The sequence below is a fragment of the Beta vulgaris genome, chromosome 1 (assembly GCF_026745355.1).
Source record: "Beta vulgaris subsp. vulgaris cultivar EL10 chromosome 1, EL10.2, whole genome shotgun sequence".
In the NCBI taxonomy this organism is placed as follows: domain Eukaryota; kingdom Viridiplantae; phylum Streptophyta; class Magnoliopsida; order Caryophyllales; family Amaranthaceae; genus Beta; species Beta vulgaris.
The window spans coordinates 59,394,714-59,411,015 of NC_079202.1; the positions used below are offsets into that span (position 1 = coordinate 59,394,714).

The 16,302-nt window shown below is 36.3% G+C and overlaps 1 protein-coding gene across 1 annotated transcript; it reads left to right on the top strand.

Moving 5' to 3' along the window:
* The first annotated feature begins 206 nt into the window (after positions 1–206).
* On the top strand, positions 207–16,004 carry LOC104887305 (aquaporin PIP1-2). The gene is made up of 4 exons (XM_010671921.4): positions 207–685; positions 1,733–2,022; positions 13,215–13,355; positions 15,725–16,004. Exons 1-4 carry the CDS (start codon positions 307–309, stop codon positions 15,851–15,853), a joined length of 939 nt encoding a protein of 312 aa, XP_010670223.2. The 5' UTR covers positions 207–306; the 3' UTR covers positions 15,854–16,004.
* Positions 16,005–16,302: the final 298 nt, after the last annotated feature.

Genomic DNA, 16,302 nt, shown 5'->3' on the forward strand with positions numbered 1-16,302 from the left:
ACTTCCTTTTTGGCAATAAACTCTCTCTATCTTTCTCTTTTCACATGGGTCGCTTTTCTTTTTTACTCTCTACCTCTCTCTTCTCCAAAAATTGCCTAAGAGTTCGTGAATTGAGAAGTGTAGCGAGTAAAATAAAACAGAGAGGAAGTACAAACAATACATTCTCCCTATACATCTTTTGCCTATAAAAAAAGGTCACTTCTCTTTCAACTCTTCCCCAACACAAAACACCTCTCAATATATCATCACAATTCACATACATACATACACTTTTCCATTATTCCCACAAAGCAAGAGCAAATATTAATGGGGTCTAATTCGAAAGCAAGAAAAGAGAGAGATTTAGAGAGGGAAGAAGCAGAAGAAATAGAAGATGCAGTAAGATTAGGAGCAGACAAATACCCAGATAGACAACCACTAGGAACATCAGTTCAAACAAGAGACCATACTAAAGAAGAACCACCAGCACCTTTGTATGAGCATGGTGAGCTCAAATCATGGTCATTTTGGAGGGCTGGAATTGCTGAATTTATGGCAACTTTTCTCTTCCTTTACATTACTGTTTTGACTGTTATGGGTGTTAAAAGAACACCCCAAGTTTGTGCTTCTGTTGGTATTTTGGGTATTGCTTGGGCTTTTGGTGGTATGATCTTTGTTCTTGTCTACTGCATTGCTGGCATTTCAGGTAAACTTTTAAGAATTTTTTTGGTGAAAGAATGTAATTTTTTTTTTTGCACAAGTGTTATTTGAGGTGCGTGGAGGCACATGACATGATGATGATAACCCTATCTTAGATATTTAATTTTAAGATCATGATATAAGGGTTTCACTTATTTTAGAAGGAAGAAAATATATAATATATACTTTTTTCGTTTTATAATTCTTGTAACATTTTGATTTTTGCATAATTTATATAATATTAACTTTGATTATGTCTTTTTTAGAAGAAAAAAAATACAAATAAATGTATTAATACAACGTTTGAGATATATACTTTCTTAGCTTTATCATACTTGCAATAATTTAATTTTTGCATTATCTATATAATCAATACTAACTTTGACTATATATTTTAGTTTTTGAAAAAATATATACAAATAAAGGTATTAATATATAATATAATAATAAGCAGCATCGAAGGGATTGTTTAAGATAGAGATTAGTGAAGGTATAAAGACAAATTAGATAAAAAAATAAAACATTGGTCAAAGAAAAGGTTTTGATTATTAAGATGAATTGAATAATTTTAATTAATTTGTTCGTTAACCACTACTTTGATCTTTTTCCTAAAAATATGTACATGTCTAACCATTATAATGCAACTATTAAAAAGACCAGGTTTAAATGTATAATTTTCGACATATCAACTTTCTATTCCATACAATTATTTTTAAAATATACTAATAACTAGAGATATTAATATTCAGAGTGCCACAAACGTAAAATTTAATGTGTTGCAAGAGTTTTAAAATAGAAAAAGTATGTGATAGTATGATTGTTATGAAATAATGGATGAGATGGACAAAATTTTGGCCGGTGTTTGAGATGGACGTATCATCATGTGGAACTTCACTGACCTTAAAGAAGAAGAAAATTATAGACAAAGAAAGTGATTTTTTTAACTTCTCTTACACAAAGTTCTAATACATTGCAATGACAAATTAAAGTTCAATTTTGTGAAAATTATGAGCTAAAAAATAGGATATGTATGTGTTTGTGAAAAATTGTGCAGGTGGTCACATAAATCCAGCAGTAACATTTGGTCTATTACTTGGAAGGAAGTTGTCTTTGTCAAGGGCAGTCTTTTACATATTAATGCAATGCTTAGGAGCCATATGTGGTGCTGGTGTGGTTAAGGGTTTCCAGCCATCATTATATGAACTTAAGGGTGGTGGAGCCAATGTGGTTAACCATGGTTTTTCTAGAGGTGATGGTCTTGGTGCTGAGATTGTGGGCACTTTTGTCCTTGTCTATACTGTCTTTTCTGCTACTGATGCCAAGAGAAAAGCTTCCAATGTTCCTGTAAGTATCTCTCCAGCTCTTCCAAAACATTATTATTCTTTTTATGTTACTTTCATTTTTGATTTTGTGAGTGTTGCATAATTTGTTGTAGATTTGTAGTAGTTTTTTTTAAATTTTGAAACCATATATGTTGTAGCTGCTTTGAACATATGCATTGAACATGCAGTATTAGAACCGGTAATTTTATGGTACAATTGTTGCGTCACGTGGCAATACAACTCTCTTACGATTCTGGAAAAATAAGACGATTGGGAGAATTATTGAAAAATAAAAATAACTTTTAAAATATTTTGATTGGTTGAGAAGGATTTGATTGTATTATGTACTATTTACAACAGTGTCATATAATTAGGTTTTACTTACATAAAAATTAATATTAATGGTTAAAGTGAAGTCTATAAATAGAGAAAATACAAAAGTTTAAAAATGCATTTGAGCAAAGGAACCATTCTTCTAAAAGGTACACTAAGAAGTAAGAAAGTTATGGAATATTACTTAAAATTTACTATAGTTGTTCTCACTTAGTTCTTATATATTTCGGTTTTTTCACCATATACTCCTGACAATTTTTTTTTTGCACCATATACCTTTTCGACTTTTGAAATTCACCAATACCCTTCACTTTTCAAAAAAATACATCAAACTACCATTTTGACTAACGGTGTTAAATTTCCGTTAGTCATCAACCCTTAATCTCCCCAAAACCTAATTAACTACCCTAAAACATAAACCCTAAGTAACCCTAAAAACATAAGTAACCCTAAAAACCTAACTAACCCTGAAAATCTAACCCTAAAAGCCCACCAGCCCACCAGCCCCCCACCCTAGCCCACCACCCCGATCCCCACAACTCCAGCACCCCCGCCCCTGCAGTCGTGCCTCCCATTCCCCACCACCCCAGTCTGTCGCACCTCCCCCTTCCCACCACCCCCAGCTGCATCCCCTCTCCCACATCCCCTCTCCCATTCAAATCTCGCAGATGCCCTTTCCCTTTCGAAAAATAGTTGACCGGCAAAAACAGAGGAGAAAGAGAGAGAGTGTTGGGTGTGCGTTTTTCCGGCAAAAAACAGAGGAGAGAGACCGTGGGATACTGGGATGTGCGTTTTTCCGACAAAAAATAAAGGAAAGAAAGAGAGAGTGAGGTGTGCGTTTTCCGGCAAAAACAGAGGAGAGAGAAAGAGCGTGGGGTGTGCATTTTTCCGGCGAAAACAGCGGAGAAGAAGAGATAGCGTGGGGGTATGCGTTTTTCCCGCGAGGGTGTTGCTGTGTGTAGGGGCTGCGGGAGAGGGGGAGGGGGAGGGGGAAGCGGGTCTACAAGGGAGGGGGGCTGGTGGGGGGGTCAGGAGGTGGCACTGGTGGTGGGTTAGGGAGAGAGAGAGAGTTAGGCTTTACTTAAGATTAGGGTTAGGGCGGGGGAGGGTGTTTAAAATTAGGGTATTAGATTAAAGATTAGGGTTAGTGTTAAGGTTAGATTTAACTTAGTTAATTAGGATTAAAAGAAAGTTTAGGGATTAATGACTAACGAAGTTTAATGCCGTTAGTCATTAAGGGTAAGTGAACGTATTTTTTGAAAAGTGAAGGCTATATGGTGAATTTCAAAAGTCGAAAGGGTATATGGTGAATCTTCAACCAACTATATATATCAATCAAGAAGATGTATACAAAGAGAGTGTATAGCAGTAGAATTTCGGCCTTATAGTCATGGTCAGACAGATCAGTGTATTTGTGAAATGTAATTTTTTTTTTTGTAAGAAGAAAAGGCCCGAACCTCGGTTGGGTCTTAATGGGCCAGACACTTGAGAGTAAGGAGGAAGGGTAAGGGGAATACGCTCACGGCCCGTTTGGTAGTTGGTCATAAAATTTGTGTGTAAATTTGTGAAAAATATCATTGTCCATTCCTATGGTAATGCTAATTTATCCTAAAGTGTCCACTTTCCTTCTTGAATTTTCATTCTCATCCAATACCACCTTGTAGGTGGTAATGAGTGGTAATGAAAATTGCTTCCCCTTGGAGACAAAAATACAAGTTTAGGAGTGAGATTGCTTGCTCACGGAGAAAAAATGCCTCCCCATGAAAATTTTAAGGGTGTTTTCCTAATATAATTACACTTAAAATTTATTATCATTACTGCAATTTATTAACGTCTACCAAATGGGCCGTCAAAATACTTCTAATGGAGATTGAACCCCAACCTTGAGATCGAAAGGATGCTCTCCTTACCAGTAAACTAAGTAATATATTTGTGAAATGTAATTAGCCTCAGTGATTGATTGTAAAATTTAAATAAGTCTGGTCTTGTCTAACAGACAAAAAGTGTCATATATTTTTTTTTTGGTGAAATATGGATTCAATAAGCTTAAATGTCTTGGGCTAAACGCCTTAATACATAATTATCCCACATGTTCAAAAGATAACTAGGGGGGGTGGGGATAAGCCTAGTTACATTCACATCCAACAAACTTTTCCTTCCTTCCTTAGCCATCGAATCCGCGATCGTGTTGAGATTCCTTGGGCAGTATTGGACCTTCATCTCTTGGAAGTAGCGGCTTTGCTCCCTGCATAACATAATAGAGTGGTCATTTGGAGCTGTACATTTTTGAATGTCTGTAATTTGTTGCATCGCTTTTTTGCTGTCCGTGTTAATCTGAATGTGTGTCACCCCGTGCTCCCTTGCGATTGATAAGGCCCAGTAGATACCAAGTATTTCAGCGTGTAGAGCATTATTTGCATAAACTTTCCTCTGGAAACCTCGGATCCAGATACCTGTATAATCAAAAAAAATACCAGCCACACACGAAGCAGATTGAAGATTGACGAAGGATGCGTCAACATTTATGATAAGCCATGGGTGATGGGGGGTGTTTAAGTGCTGAATCTCGGGTTCTCTTTGTGACAGTGGGTTGGGGGTAGCCCTATAATGGGCCATAGCATTTTTGTGAGCTTTATCAATAGTGAGGTCGAGAGAGGGCAGCGGGCTATTCTCAAAGACAAATTTGTTTCTTTGGATCCATAGTTCCCAGCAAATGAAAGGAAACAAGTAATTTATAGGAAGACCCCTAAACATTGTTTTTTCCTGCAGGTTACTCTCTAACCATTCCTCAACCCTATCATGATTTTGACTAGTGAGAGACAATTTTTCCCAGACACCCCGGGCATAAGTGCATTCATTGAGGACATGTTTGGAGGACTCCTCGAAGGAGTGGCAAGCTGGGCATAATGGAGATTGAATGATGTTACGATGATGGAGAAGCTTATTTGTGGGAAGGCGATCCCACCATACTAGCCAAAGAAAGATTTTTATTTTGGGTGGCATATTGCCTTTCCAAAGCCAGTCCATGTTAACCACGGTTCTTCTATTTTTTGTGATGGCATGGTAGGCCATTGTTAGAGAAAATTTGCCCTCAATCTCAAAGGCGGAAGATGGTCTATCACAAGATGGATTGTGCATGTCTGGGAATTTTATTTCCATGATACGAGACGAAATGAAGTCCGGAAGGGGTAGAGAGATGGCATCAAGGTTCCACTGGTTTGCTTGCCATAGATCCCTAAGCTTTAGAGAGGATTCGGTTTGACTTAAAGGTCCGCTAATGAAAGATCGAATGGCTCCTATACGTAACCAGTTATCGTCCCAGAAAGAGATTTCTCTCCCATCTCCTAATTGCCAAACCTTGTTTTCCTGCAGGAGGTCCCATCCTAGACCTATGTTCTTCCAAATTTTTGAACCATTTTTGAAGGGAATGACTCTATCTTTTTGGATATATTTAGACCTAATACAGTCTTGGGCTAGGTTTTGTGGCCCCTGGCTCATTTTCCACCCTAAACGAGCCATATAGATAGTGCTAAGATCCTTGAGGGCTCTAATTCCCAAACCTCCTTGGTCTTTGGGGAGAAAGGTGGCAGCTTTTCCTACAAGGTGAATTTTTTTCTTTGAATCTTTTTCCCCCCACAAGAAGTCATTGCAAATCCTATCCAACTCTTCAGTGGTAGTGACAGGGAGGGTTTGATTTTGGAGATAATAAGCAGGGATGGAATTGAGTGTAGAGTTGATAAGTACTAACTTTCCGGCTCGTGATAGGTAATTTGTTTTCCATGCAGCAAGTTTTTTCCTAGCTTTATCAACAATGAATTGAACATCTCGTCTCTTTGGTCTTTTGTGGGAGAGGGGGACCCCTAGGTATGTTCCTAAATCAGGTGATTCCTTAACCCCAAGTGTTTCTTGAAAGAGGTGCTTATGGTCCGGGGAGGTGTTGGGCGAGAAGAATAAACGACTTTTTTGTTCATTAACTTTTTGACCTGATTCAGCACAGAAATCTGCGAGGGTATCTCTTACAGAGAAGGCCGTGTCTTCATTAACTTTCCCAAACAAAAGGAGATCATCTGCAAACAACAAGTGAGATATAGGTACTCTTTTCCTACCTACCCAAAAAGGGGTCCAGTTTTTCTTTTGAGTCTCTATATTTATTTTCTGCGTTAGGTGTTCGAGACAAATATTGAACAGATAAGGTGACAGGGGGTCACCTTGTCTTAGACCTCTAGAATGAAGGAAAGGTTGGGTCATTTTACCGTTAACCAAAACAGTGGAGGAAGCTTGCGAGACACAGTTCATAATCATAGCTATTGAATGGTCATCTATGTCTAGGTAGCTAAGGCTTTGCTTTAAGAAATGCCACTCAATCCTATCGTAGGCTTTTTCAAGGTCAATTTTTAAGGCAAACCAACCGCTATTACCTTTTTTTAGGTTCATTGAGTGAAGAATTTCAGTGGCTATGACAAGGTTGACCTCCGGACCCCTCCCTTTTATAAACCCATTTTGATTTGAAGAGATCCAATTAGGGATTATTGGTTTAATCCTTTGAACGATTATTTTAGTCACGACCTTATAGATGGTGTTACAAAGGCTAATGGGTCTAAGTTGTTTGACTGTGGTTGGGTTTTCAACTTTAGGAATAAGGCAAATTAGGGCATTACATAAACTTTCTGGGACCTCAGCTTTCCTGAACCAGTCAGCCAGTGCTATTTGAAGGTCTTGACCGGTGGTATCCCAGGTGTTTTGGAAGAAGAGGGGATGAAAACCATCGGGGCCCGGTGCTTTAAGGGGTTTCATAGAAAAAAGGGCAGTCCTAACTTCTTCTAGAGAGGGGGGGTGGGCATAAGACCTACAAAATGTGACAGAGGGTCTCATAAAGGTCTTATTAGGGCATTGTAGTGAATCAGACGTGAAAAGATTGCAGTAGAAGTTTCTTATATGATCTCTAAGTTGATCGGGTTCAGTAATGTCCTCCCCAACATTATTCTGAAGACTTAGGATTTTTCCTTTATGTCTGCGGATCTGCACATTTCTGTGAAAGAAAGCGGTGTTTCTTTCTCCTAGGGCATACCAATCCATACGACTTTTTGTAAGCCAAAGAATTTCTTCTTGGTCAAGAATATCAATTAGGTCCTTTTGTAAATTTTCTAGCAGGTCTAGATGAAAAAAGGAATCCGGGTGGGTCTGAATGTATTTTTCTAAGCCACTTAGTCTACTAAGGGTCCTTTTTTTACGATGATAAATGTTCCCAAAACTTTCTTTGTTCCAAGAGGTTAGGTCTTTTCTAGTGTTATCTAACTTGGAAGCCAACTCAGACCCCTCCCCCCAGGCTTTCTCGACTACACTTAGGAATGAAGGGTGAAGGGTCCACATAGGTTCGAATTTGAAAGGTTTCGGGCCGGTTCGGGCCGTAGGCTTGTCAAGGTGGAGAAGCAAAGGGCAGTGGTCGGAGGTGATTTTTGGCAGGTGAGTTATGGTGGAATTTGGCATTTTAGCGAACCATAAATCGTTTGCGCACCCTCGGTCCAATCTTTCGTGGATGGGGTTGTTTTTTCTTTTGTTGTACCAAGTGTATTTAGATCCGATAAAACCCATGTCCAGTAGATTACAATCATTCAACATTTTATTAAATAAATCCGTCCGAGTTTTCGAAATTGGTCTACCCCCCCATTTTTCATGCTGACAAGTTACCTCATTAAAATCCCCATATACTACCCATGGTATATTCATGTTACTTGCAATATCATACAAATGTTGCCAAAGTTTTTTACGTAATTTAAGCTTAGGACTTGCATACACTGCATTTAAGAAGAAGGGTGAGAAACGATTTTTTACCTCCACCAGTGCGAGGACGCTTTGGAGGTTGGCACTCAGAATAGTGATGGTGACACGAGCAGAATTCCATAGCAGAAGAATTCCTCCCGCAAAACCGATCGGGTCGACCAAGAACCAGCTATCAAAGGGAAGCTTTTGAATTATTTTTTCAGTGGTTTTTCGGCTGGCATGTGTTTCAGCTAGGATAACAATATCAGGGTCGTGATCTTGCATGATCAAGCGGAAATTGGGTTTGAAAGAAGTGCGGGCAATGCCCCTTGAGTTCCAATAGATGGCTGACATATTATAGGGTAGGCTTGGTTTGGCCATTAAGGCCTTGAGTAGTGGTGACTTGTTCGCGGCCCACGGATTGACTTCGTCCCTTGAAACCGGGTCTATCCACATCCCTCTTTGCGGAAATGCCGTCAACGTTGCCTTGTTTGGGAATTTTCTTCCTCTTCCCTCTTCCCAATTCACTTGGAACGTCAATTGATGAAGCATGGGGAGAATCCTCACTTCGACCATGGCGTTCGCATGGCTTAGGAAGGTCCAGTCGATGCTCCTGTGCTTCACTTGGTAAATTTCCCTCAGAAAAGGGAGGACCACCGTCGGATCCATCCATGGCCCCAATCTTAGCATCAACAGCCTTTCTTCGTCCTCGTTGGTTATCGGCTTTGTTAGGAGCCATAGAATGAATAGAAGCAATGGTTGGGGAGATGAAACATGTCCTGCATTTGAGGTAAATGGGCCGGAACTATGGCTCCTTCTTCGTTGTACATCAACAAATTCAGAAGGTATGGTGGAATCATCATCGGGTTGAGAATGAAGTTTTTGACTTGTTGGAGTGGGATTTCTATGAGGTTTTCGCCCTCTTTCCAAAGATAATAGACATGGACTTGGTTGACTTCCGGTTTGGTTGGGAGTGGTGGTTTCTCGAAAACACATGGGAAAATCCACTCCTTGAGGATTAGACGTGGTGGTGATGGGGTTGGGCTTTGTGAATCCGGTGAAACCGGTGGTGGTGGGGTCGAGGGATTTGGGGAGAGAGAATTTTCCATGAGTGGGTGATTTTTCAGTTTGGTTACAGGGGGTAGAGTTTTTGGGGTCTGATGAGTTTAAATTTTTTTGAGGAGAGGTAGGATTTACGGGTGTAGGTAATTGTAGGGGAGGGGTTGAGTGATTTGATTTGCCATGTTTCACATGGTTAGAGGTGGAGAACTCTTCACACAAATCTTCTTTTCCTTCTTCCAAGATTTGTAGCAGTTGAAATGAGTTCTGGGTTGGCATAGGTTGGGCTATGATGTGACAAGATGGAGTTTTGCTCATATCTTGAGCAACAGGATTTGATGGGTTTGTGGGAACCGAAGTGTGGGAGGAGACTCTCTCTTTTGAGTTTTTTGTTGGGTTTTTTATTGGGGTCCACCTTTGGACTTTGAGACTCTTATTTGCGGGACCCTTTTTTTCTTTTTTGTGCGCCGCATATTCTTTCCATTTTGGGTCATCTTCCTCCTCTGAGATTTGCAGATGGGGGCCTTCAAATTTAATGGTGCAATTCCGGTTACTATGGCCAAAGTTTGAGCATTTATTGCAATACCAGGACCCTTCCAAGTATTCTACACTTTGGAAGACGTTGCCCAACCAAATGCCCATGATTGGTTGACTTTCTTTTTCAACAAGGACACATATATTTGCATACCTTTTACCTTCTCCCTTTAGGGTATTATTATCTATCTTCACGAGCTGACCTAGTTTTTTCCCCACTTGAACTAGAATGTCCTGCCGGAAAAGTTCCAAAGGAAGCTCAGGGAGTTTGACCCACACCGCTCCTTTCTCGCACTTTGCGTTTGATGGCTTAAACCCCGCTTCCCATTGTTGCACCCAGACATGGTGGTTTTGAATACACCATGGTCCGTCTGCGAGGACCTTCGCCCTTTCATGGATAGATGAACAGTTTATTGAGTAGAAGCCTTTTCCGAGCGCCGCAAGAGTAGGAGTTTGTGACCAAGCCCACAGTCTCGCTAATTCTTTAGCCAAGAATTCTCTCGCATAGGACCTGCCGATGACTTTAATGATAACACACAGTTTCCAGGGGGCACATAGCTCCTCATAGTGTTCCTTAGAAATTGGAATGAATGGAGTTTGGAGTGAAGTGGACGGTGGGGGGGTGGTAGCATAGGGAGTTACTAAGGGTGGAAGGAGTGAGAGGCTTTCATGTTGTGGGTTTGGGGTGGAGGTAAGGATGTTTGCGTATGAGGGAGGGGTGGTGGAAGGGGTGGTACCTGGGGTTTTGATAGCTGATGAGATGGTCGACTCTCTGAGTGAAACCAAGCCTCCTGGTGGAGGATCTTCTTGCTCAGCATTGATGACTCTTTCTCTCTCTTTCTCTCTCTCACTTTCTCTCTCTTGCATTTTTTTCCCCTGACCACATACTACCATCATCATAAAAAAGTGTCATATATGGCAACCAAAGTTTTGTATTGTGTTATCTAAATTGGAGGATTGCGATTTCTTTTTTCGACTTTAGGGTTACAACAAAGTGAAAGTATTGATGTGATTTTAGAATTGATATCAGTAACTGACACAATATAGTACTGTAGTAAACTACTTTCCAGCTTTTTTCATTTTCAGTTGGGATTTGGGCATTCGAATCTAATTTATTTTCATCGGACCTTCAGCTTTTTTCAATTATTTTTCTTGTGGGGTACGTCTCATCAAAAATAACTCTTATCTCCTATGAATGGAAGATGAACTATATTCATATTGGGTTCAACATTTAAATCCAGTTATTAAGGGTCCGTTCGGTATTACGGTAATATGCTGTTTTTTAGTTTTTTGATTTTCAAAGTTATGATATTTGTCTTATACTGAACACAAAATTAGTCAAATTTATTGAGAACGTGATGATTTTGAAAACTGACAACTAAAAAATGAAAATCACTTTTTTTTTTGGTTCCTTGTTTTTCGTTTTTAGCTTTTTTTTAAAAAAAAAAAACTGAAAAAAAAAAACGATAACGAATGGGCCTAACCAATGGGTTAATTCGTTATTGTTCTTGTTTCTAGATTTTTAAAAACTAGCAGATATCAAATTATGGAAATCATATGTATAATAATTTTCAGTTTTTTGTTATTAGTTTTCAATATTCTAAAAAGGTTGAATAACATTGGTTTCATTATAATAACTTACTCCCTCCGTTTCAAATTATAAGACATGCATGATGTTCGAGGTCGAACTTTGATCGTTAATTACTCTAAATTTATATTGATAGAAAATTTGAAAAAAATGATGTTACTGTAGTATTTTTTAAGACGAATCTGACGGTATAATTTTATTTATCATATTGCGAGAGATATTTGTGGTCAAAACAGATTTTCGTAAAACGTAAATGCCTTATATTTTGAAACAGAAAGAGTATATAATATGGCATTAAAACAAATCTTAAAAACGAATACTGGAAATTGACACTTATTTGTTATCATTTTTTCTTGTTTTTGGTTGGATGTAGTAGTACTTGTAGCACCCCAACATTATTGAGTTATCAATTGTCATGTGTGTGTACCAAATACAATTGTCGAAGATAAGGTTGCTTATTTTTGACCTTTGTGTCATAGTTTGAGTCAAGTGCCTTGGATATTGGTAATTTTGAAAATTTGAATTATGATAGGGTTCATAATTTTTATACTAGTTTTTGAAATGGTTAGGAGAATATAATTGACCAAACTCTAACTCTCACAATTTTCTGAATAAATTTGTTTAATGGTTTGATTTATTGAGTTTTTTTTTGTTAAATCAGAAGAAATTTGAGAGTTGTGGTGTTTTACATTACAAAGTCACATTGTTAATAGGATATTTGAAAACATGTAAATATCATAGCAATAATTCATTTGAGGGAACTCATAATATCGTAGCAATAATTCATTTGCAAACTTATTAGCAAAGACACATCAATTACACATAGATTCCCATCCCATATAGTTGAGTAGACATTCCATTTACAAGAATAATATTCAGTCACTTAAATTTATTTGTTTTCATTGACAGGAATAGTATTTAATGATTTGAATGTTCATTTCAATACATTGAAGTAGACATTTCAATGACAAATGATGGACATTTTAATGAGTTAAATTGTGCATTTTGAATCATATTCTCATCCTAATTGTTCAAACTAATCTTTCATAATAATAATAATAATAATAATAATAATAATAATAATAATAATAATAATAATAATAATAATAATAATAATAATAATATGATAAATAATAATAATTAAATAATATTATAATAATAATAATAAATAATAATAATAATAATAATAATAATAAATAAATAATATAAATAACTACTAATATATTATAATAATAATTATTATTATTATTGTTATTACTACTAACATTATTATTGATTATCAAATCACATTAACAACAAGAATAAGAACAATAATATAAGAAGAAAAAACAAATAATGAAGAAGAGATATTCACAATAGTTGCACTAACAATATTATTAATAAAAACTTTTAATTTATGTTAATTAAGCTGAATATACATGGCCATTCTAACTTCTAATCAATTCGTAATTGAAAATGTAGAAGTAAAATAAGTTGAGAAGTAGAAGCAATGTAAATAATAATGTAAAGTTAAGTTCAATTTGTAGACAAAAATAATGATTTATATTTACACGTGATTATGTGAGGGTATATATATATGTAGAACAGGATCACGTGAAAACAATCCTTATGCTGAAAACTGAAAACTGCAACATAAAATGAGCAAAAAACATAAAATGAGCAAAAATATAAAATGAGTAAAAAACATCAAATAAGCAAAAATTTGTAAAATGAGCAAAAGAAACAACTCAAGAGGGTATAAAGAGCTTCTAGGCCCCATATGGTGAAACTAGCTTGGTCAAAACACATTTTTTCATTAACATTGCATTGCACTGTTGTGGATTGGATATCTTAATTGATTGTATCTGAGTCGTAAAATGTTTAAGAAATCTTTTTTTTTTTCTTTTAGTCCAACAAATTAAATTATGGTAACTTATTTTCCTATTATTGAAAAATTGCAGATATTGGCACCACTACCAATTGGATTTGCTGTGTTCTTGGTGCACATGGCCACCATCCCAATTACAGGTACCGGCATCAACCCAGCCAGGAGTTTGGGTGCCGCCATCATCTTCAACCAGGACAAAGCTTGGGATCAACAGGTACCAATATGAACTCTGAATTTAAAAATTTTATGAATAGAAGTTGCCTTAGTTGGTAAGAACCTAAACGAGTTGGAGGGAGTAAAGAGAATTTCAGCTAGGTTGTCAAGGGTGAAAATCAATCTCAATAACTCTTGTAACTAAGATAGATGCGCAAGGCTCATAACGTTGAGGTCACAGGTTTAAATCCTGTTTCCGCAAAAATTTAATATTGTCAAAAAAATTTGAAGTTTTTTGCGGGGATATACCAGAGTAATAGGGCATTTTGTGGGGATATGCCTCACTAAATTTTTTTGTAGGGATATTTTAAGTTTTGTTAAAAGGTATCAAAAACACTATTTTTGGCAAAAAAAGTCAAATTTTCAGCCTTTGACTTGGTAGAAACTTGCGAGTGAGCCACAAAGTGACAGTGAGGAAGTTACAGAAAAATGAATGTAATAGAAGCAATTGAATAAGGCACACAAGGATAGGAGTTAGCTCAAGTGGGTAGAGCGCTCCCCCTTGGCCCTTGAGGTCAAGGGTTCAATCCTTACCAATGCTGGGGTACTTCCTTAGCATGCTATGCGTGTGTTACCAGCCAATGTGTTGGTAACTTAATTTCCTAATCAAAAAATTTAAAAAATATTGAATGAGGCACACTATACAAAGAGTTTTTAAGCAAGTCAAAGGCTGAAATTTTGACTTTCTCGCCGAGAATAGTGTTTTCGGTACCTTTTAACAAAACTTAAATTTAGGTTGGTATATCCCGACAAAAAAAATTTACTGATGTATAGCTCCACAAAATGTCCTTGTCCTATTACCTTGCTATATCCCCGCAAAAAACTCAAATTTTTGGTTTGAAATGGATATTAATTAGGTTTTTCTCTTGGGTTGAGGTGAGAGGGAAAAAAATAAGAACGAGAAGGATAGACTCACTACACTATTCGGATCAACTAAAAACTATAATAAAATTCTTTAATCATGAAAAATAAATGGATTTTCCCTTTAGGTTTCGAACCCATGTCTCTTCCTTGAAAAAGAGAAATTTTACCATTCAACTATATCCGCATGTTTCCTTCTTGAGAAGATTGCTCACTCTGAGTTTGATTTGAAATAAATCTCTATTATATAAGGGAAGGGGTGAGCAATGGTGTCCTCTTTTGAAATGCATATTTTGCCCCCTTCCCTTTCTAAATTACAAAAGGAATGTAAAAATCAAAATCGACACTCATAGAAAACTACCGAAAATTAATTTACAACACTCACTCACAATTCACTCACAAGAAGAAACTTTACAAATCACTCATATATTTGAGAAAATCAAGTTATAAAAATCATGTAAATCATTCAAATAATCATGATACTTTATTAAAACTTAAAATTAACATACAAACTAAAACTAATATCCTAGAACATCAATACATACAAAAAGATTTACAAAAATTTTCAAATCACTATTCTCAAGAACCATTCACAATTAATGGTGGGTCATGATAAAAAAATAGAGGTGTATTTGTAGTGAAATCAGAATTTAGAAGTTAGAAAGGAAAAAAATTATTTACTTTTTTGTAGTGTTTTCTATATATAATGAAACTTTTACATATATTTGGACCTATCTTTTTCTATTATATAATAGCGATTAATTATCAAGGTTAAAAGGTTTATGTAAAATATCATTCAAGAATTATAGTACAACATATCTCTTTTATATAAGGGAAGGGGGGAGCTATGATGTCCTCGAATGAAGAGACTATGTTACCTCCTTCCCATTCTAAATTACAAATTCACTTACAAATCAAATGGGGGTTCAAACAAAAATACCAAAAAATATTATTATAACAATCACTCACAAGTCAACTAAAATCATAAAATTGCATAATTTACGTTATGCAAATCACTAAAATGAGAAAACTTTACAAAAACTTAAAAATTCACTTTTAAACTACAACCTATAATAAAATTGACTTGAAATCAAAGTGTTCACTTTCTTTACAATTTATGAAGTACTGTACTTAATTCAAAAATCAACTAAAAAATTATAACATTAGAAATCAATACATAAATTCAATATAATTTATATTTTGTTCATAGAATTTAACTTTGAAAAGTAAAAAAAAAAAAACAAAAACAAAAAGAATGGTGAGAGACTTAAGTGACAGAAACTAAACCAAACAAATTTGCAACTAAAAACAATTATACTTCGTATGTCTAATGTTCAAATTTTGACTCTTATGCCGAAGAAAATCGACTTTCTGTTTTGAAAAAAATTCAAGCACGCATCGCGTGCAAAAAATTCTAGTGTGTATTATGCAATGCCATTGTGGTATTATATATAAGTACAAATATACAATAAGATGACTTTTTTTTTGTTCTTGTGTGTGCACGCGCAGTGGATTTTTTGGGTTGGGCCCTTCATTGGAGCTGCACTGGCTGCATTATACCACCAGATGGTGATCATGTCGACCCCTTTCAAGTCCAAGGCTTTCAAGCCCACACCCACGCCCACGCCCGCAGTTTGAAAACCGGCATTTTCTAATCGTGTAGTGAAATATTATGTAATGAAAGAGTTAGTCTTGTAAGAGACCGCTTTGCTAATTTAGCTTGTTGTTATGCTTCTATATTTTAAATATTATGGTTTGGAAATATAATCAAACTGTAATTTATGGTTTAGTATGAAGTTTGTTTCTCTTGAAAAAAGAAAAAAACACAAATCGTCCCAGGCTTGAAGTACTATTAGTAGTTTTTAACTTTTTATCATATAAAAATCATCCTAGCCATAGGTGTATTTTTTTTAATATTAGGTGTTCATTACTTCATTGACTCACACTTCTTTAGGCCTTTATTAAGCATCAAAGCTATAGATAATTTTCATTAAAAAAGGAAAAAGAATTAAGGTAAAGGAATCCCTGGAGTCCCCAAACCTCAAGTACTGCAAACGGGAAGGTTCGATCTTGTCAGTTGTCACCTT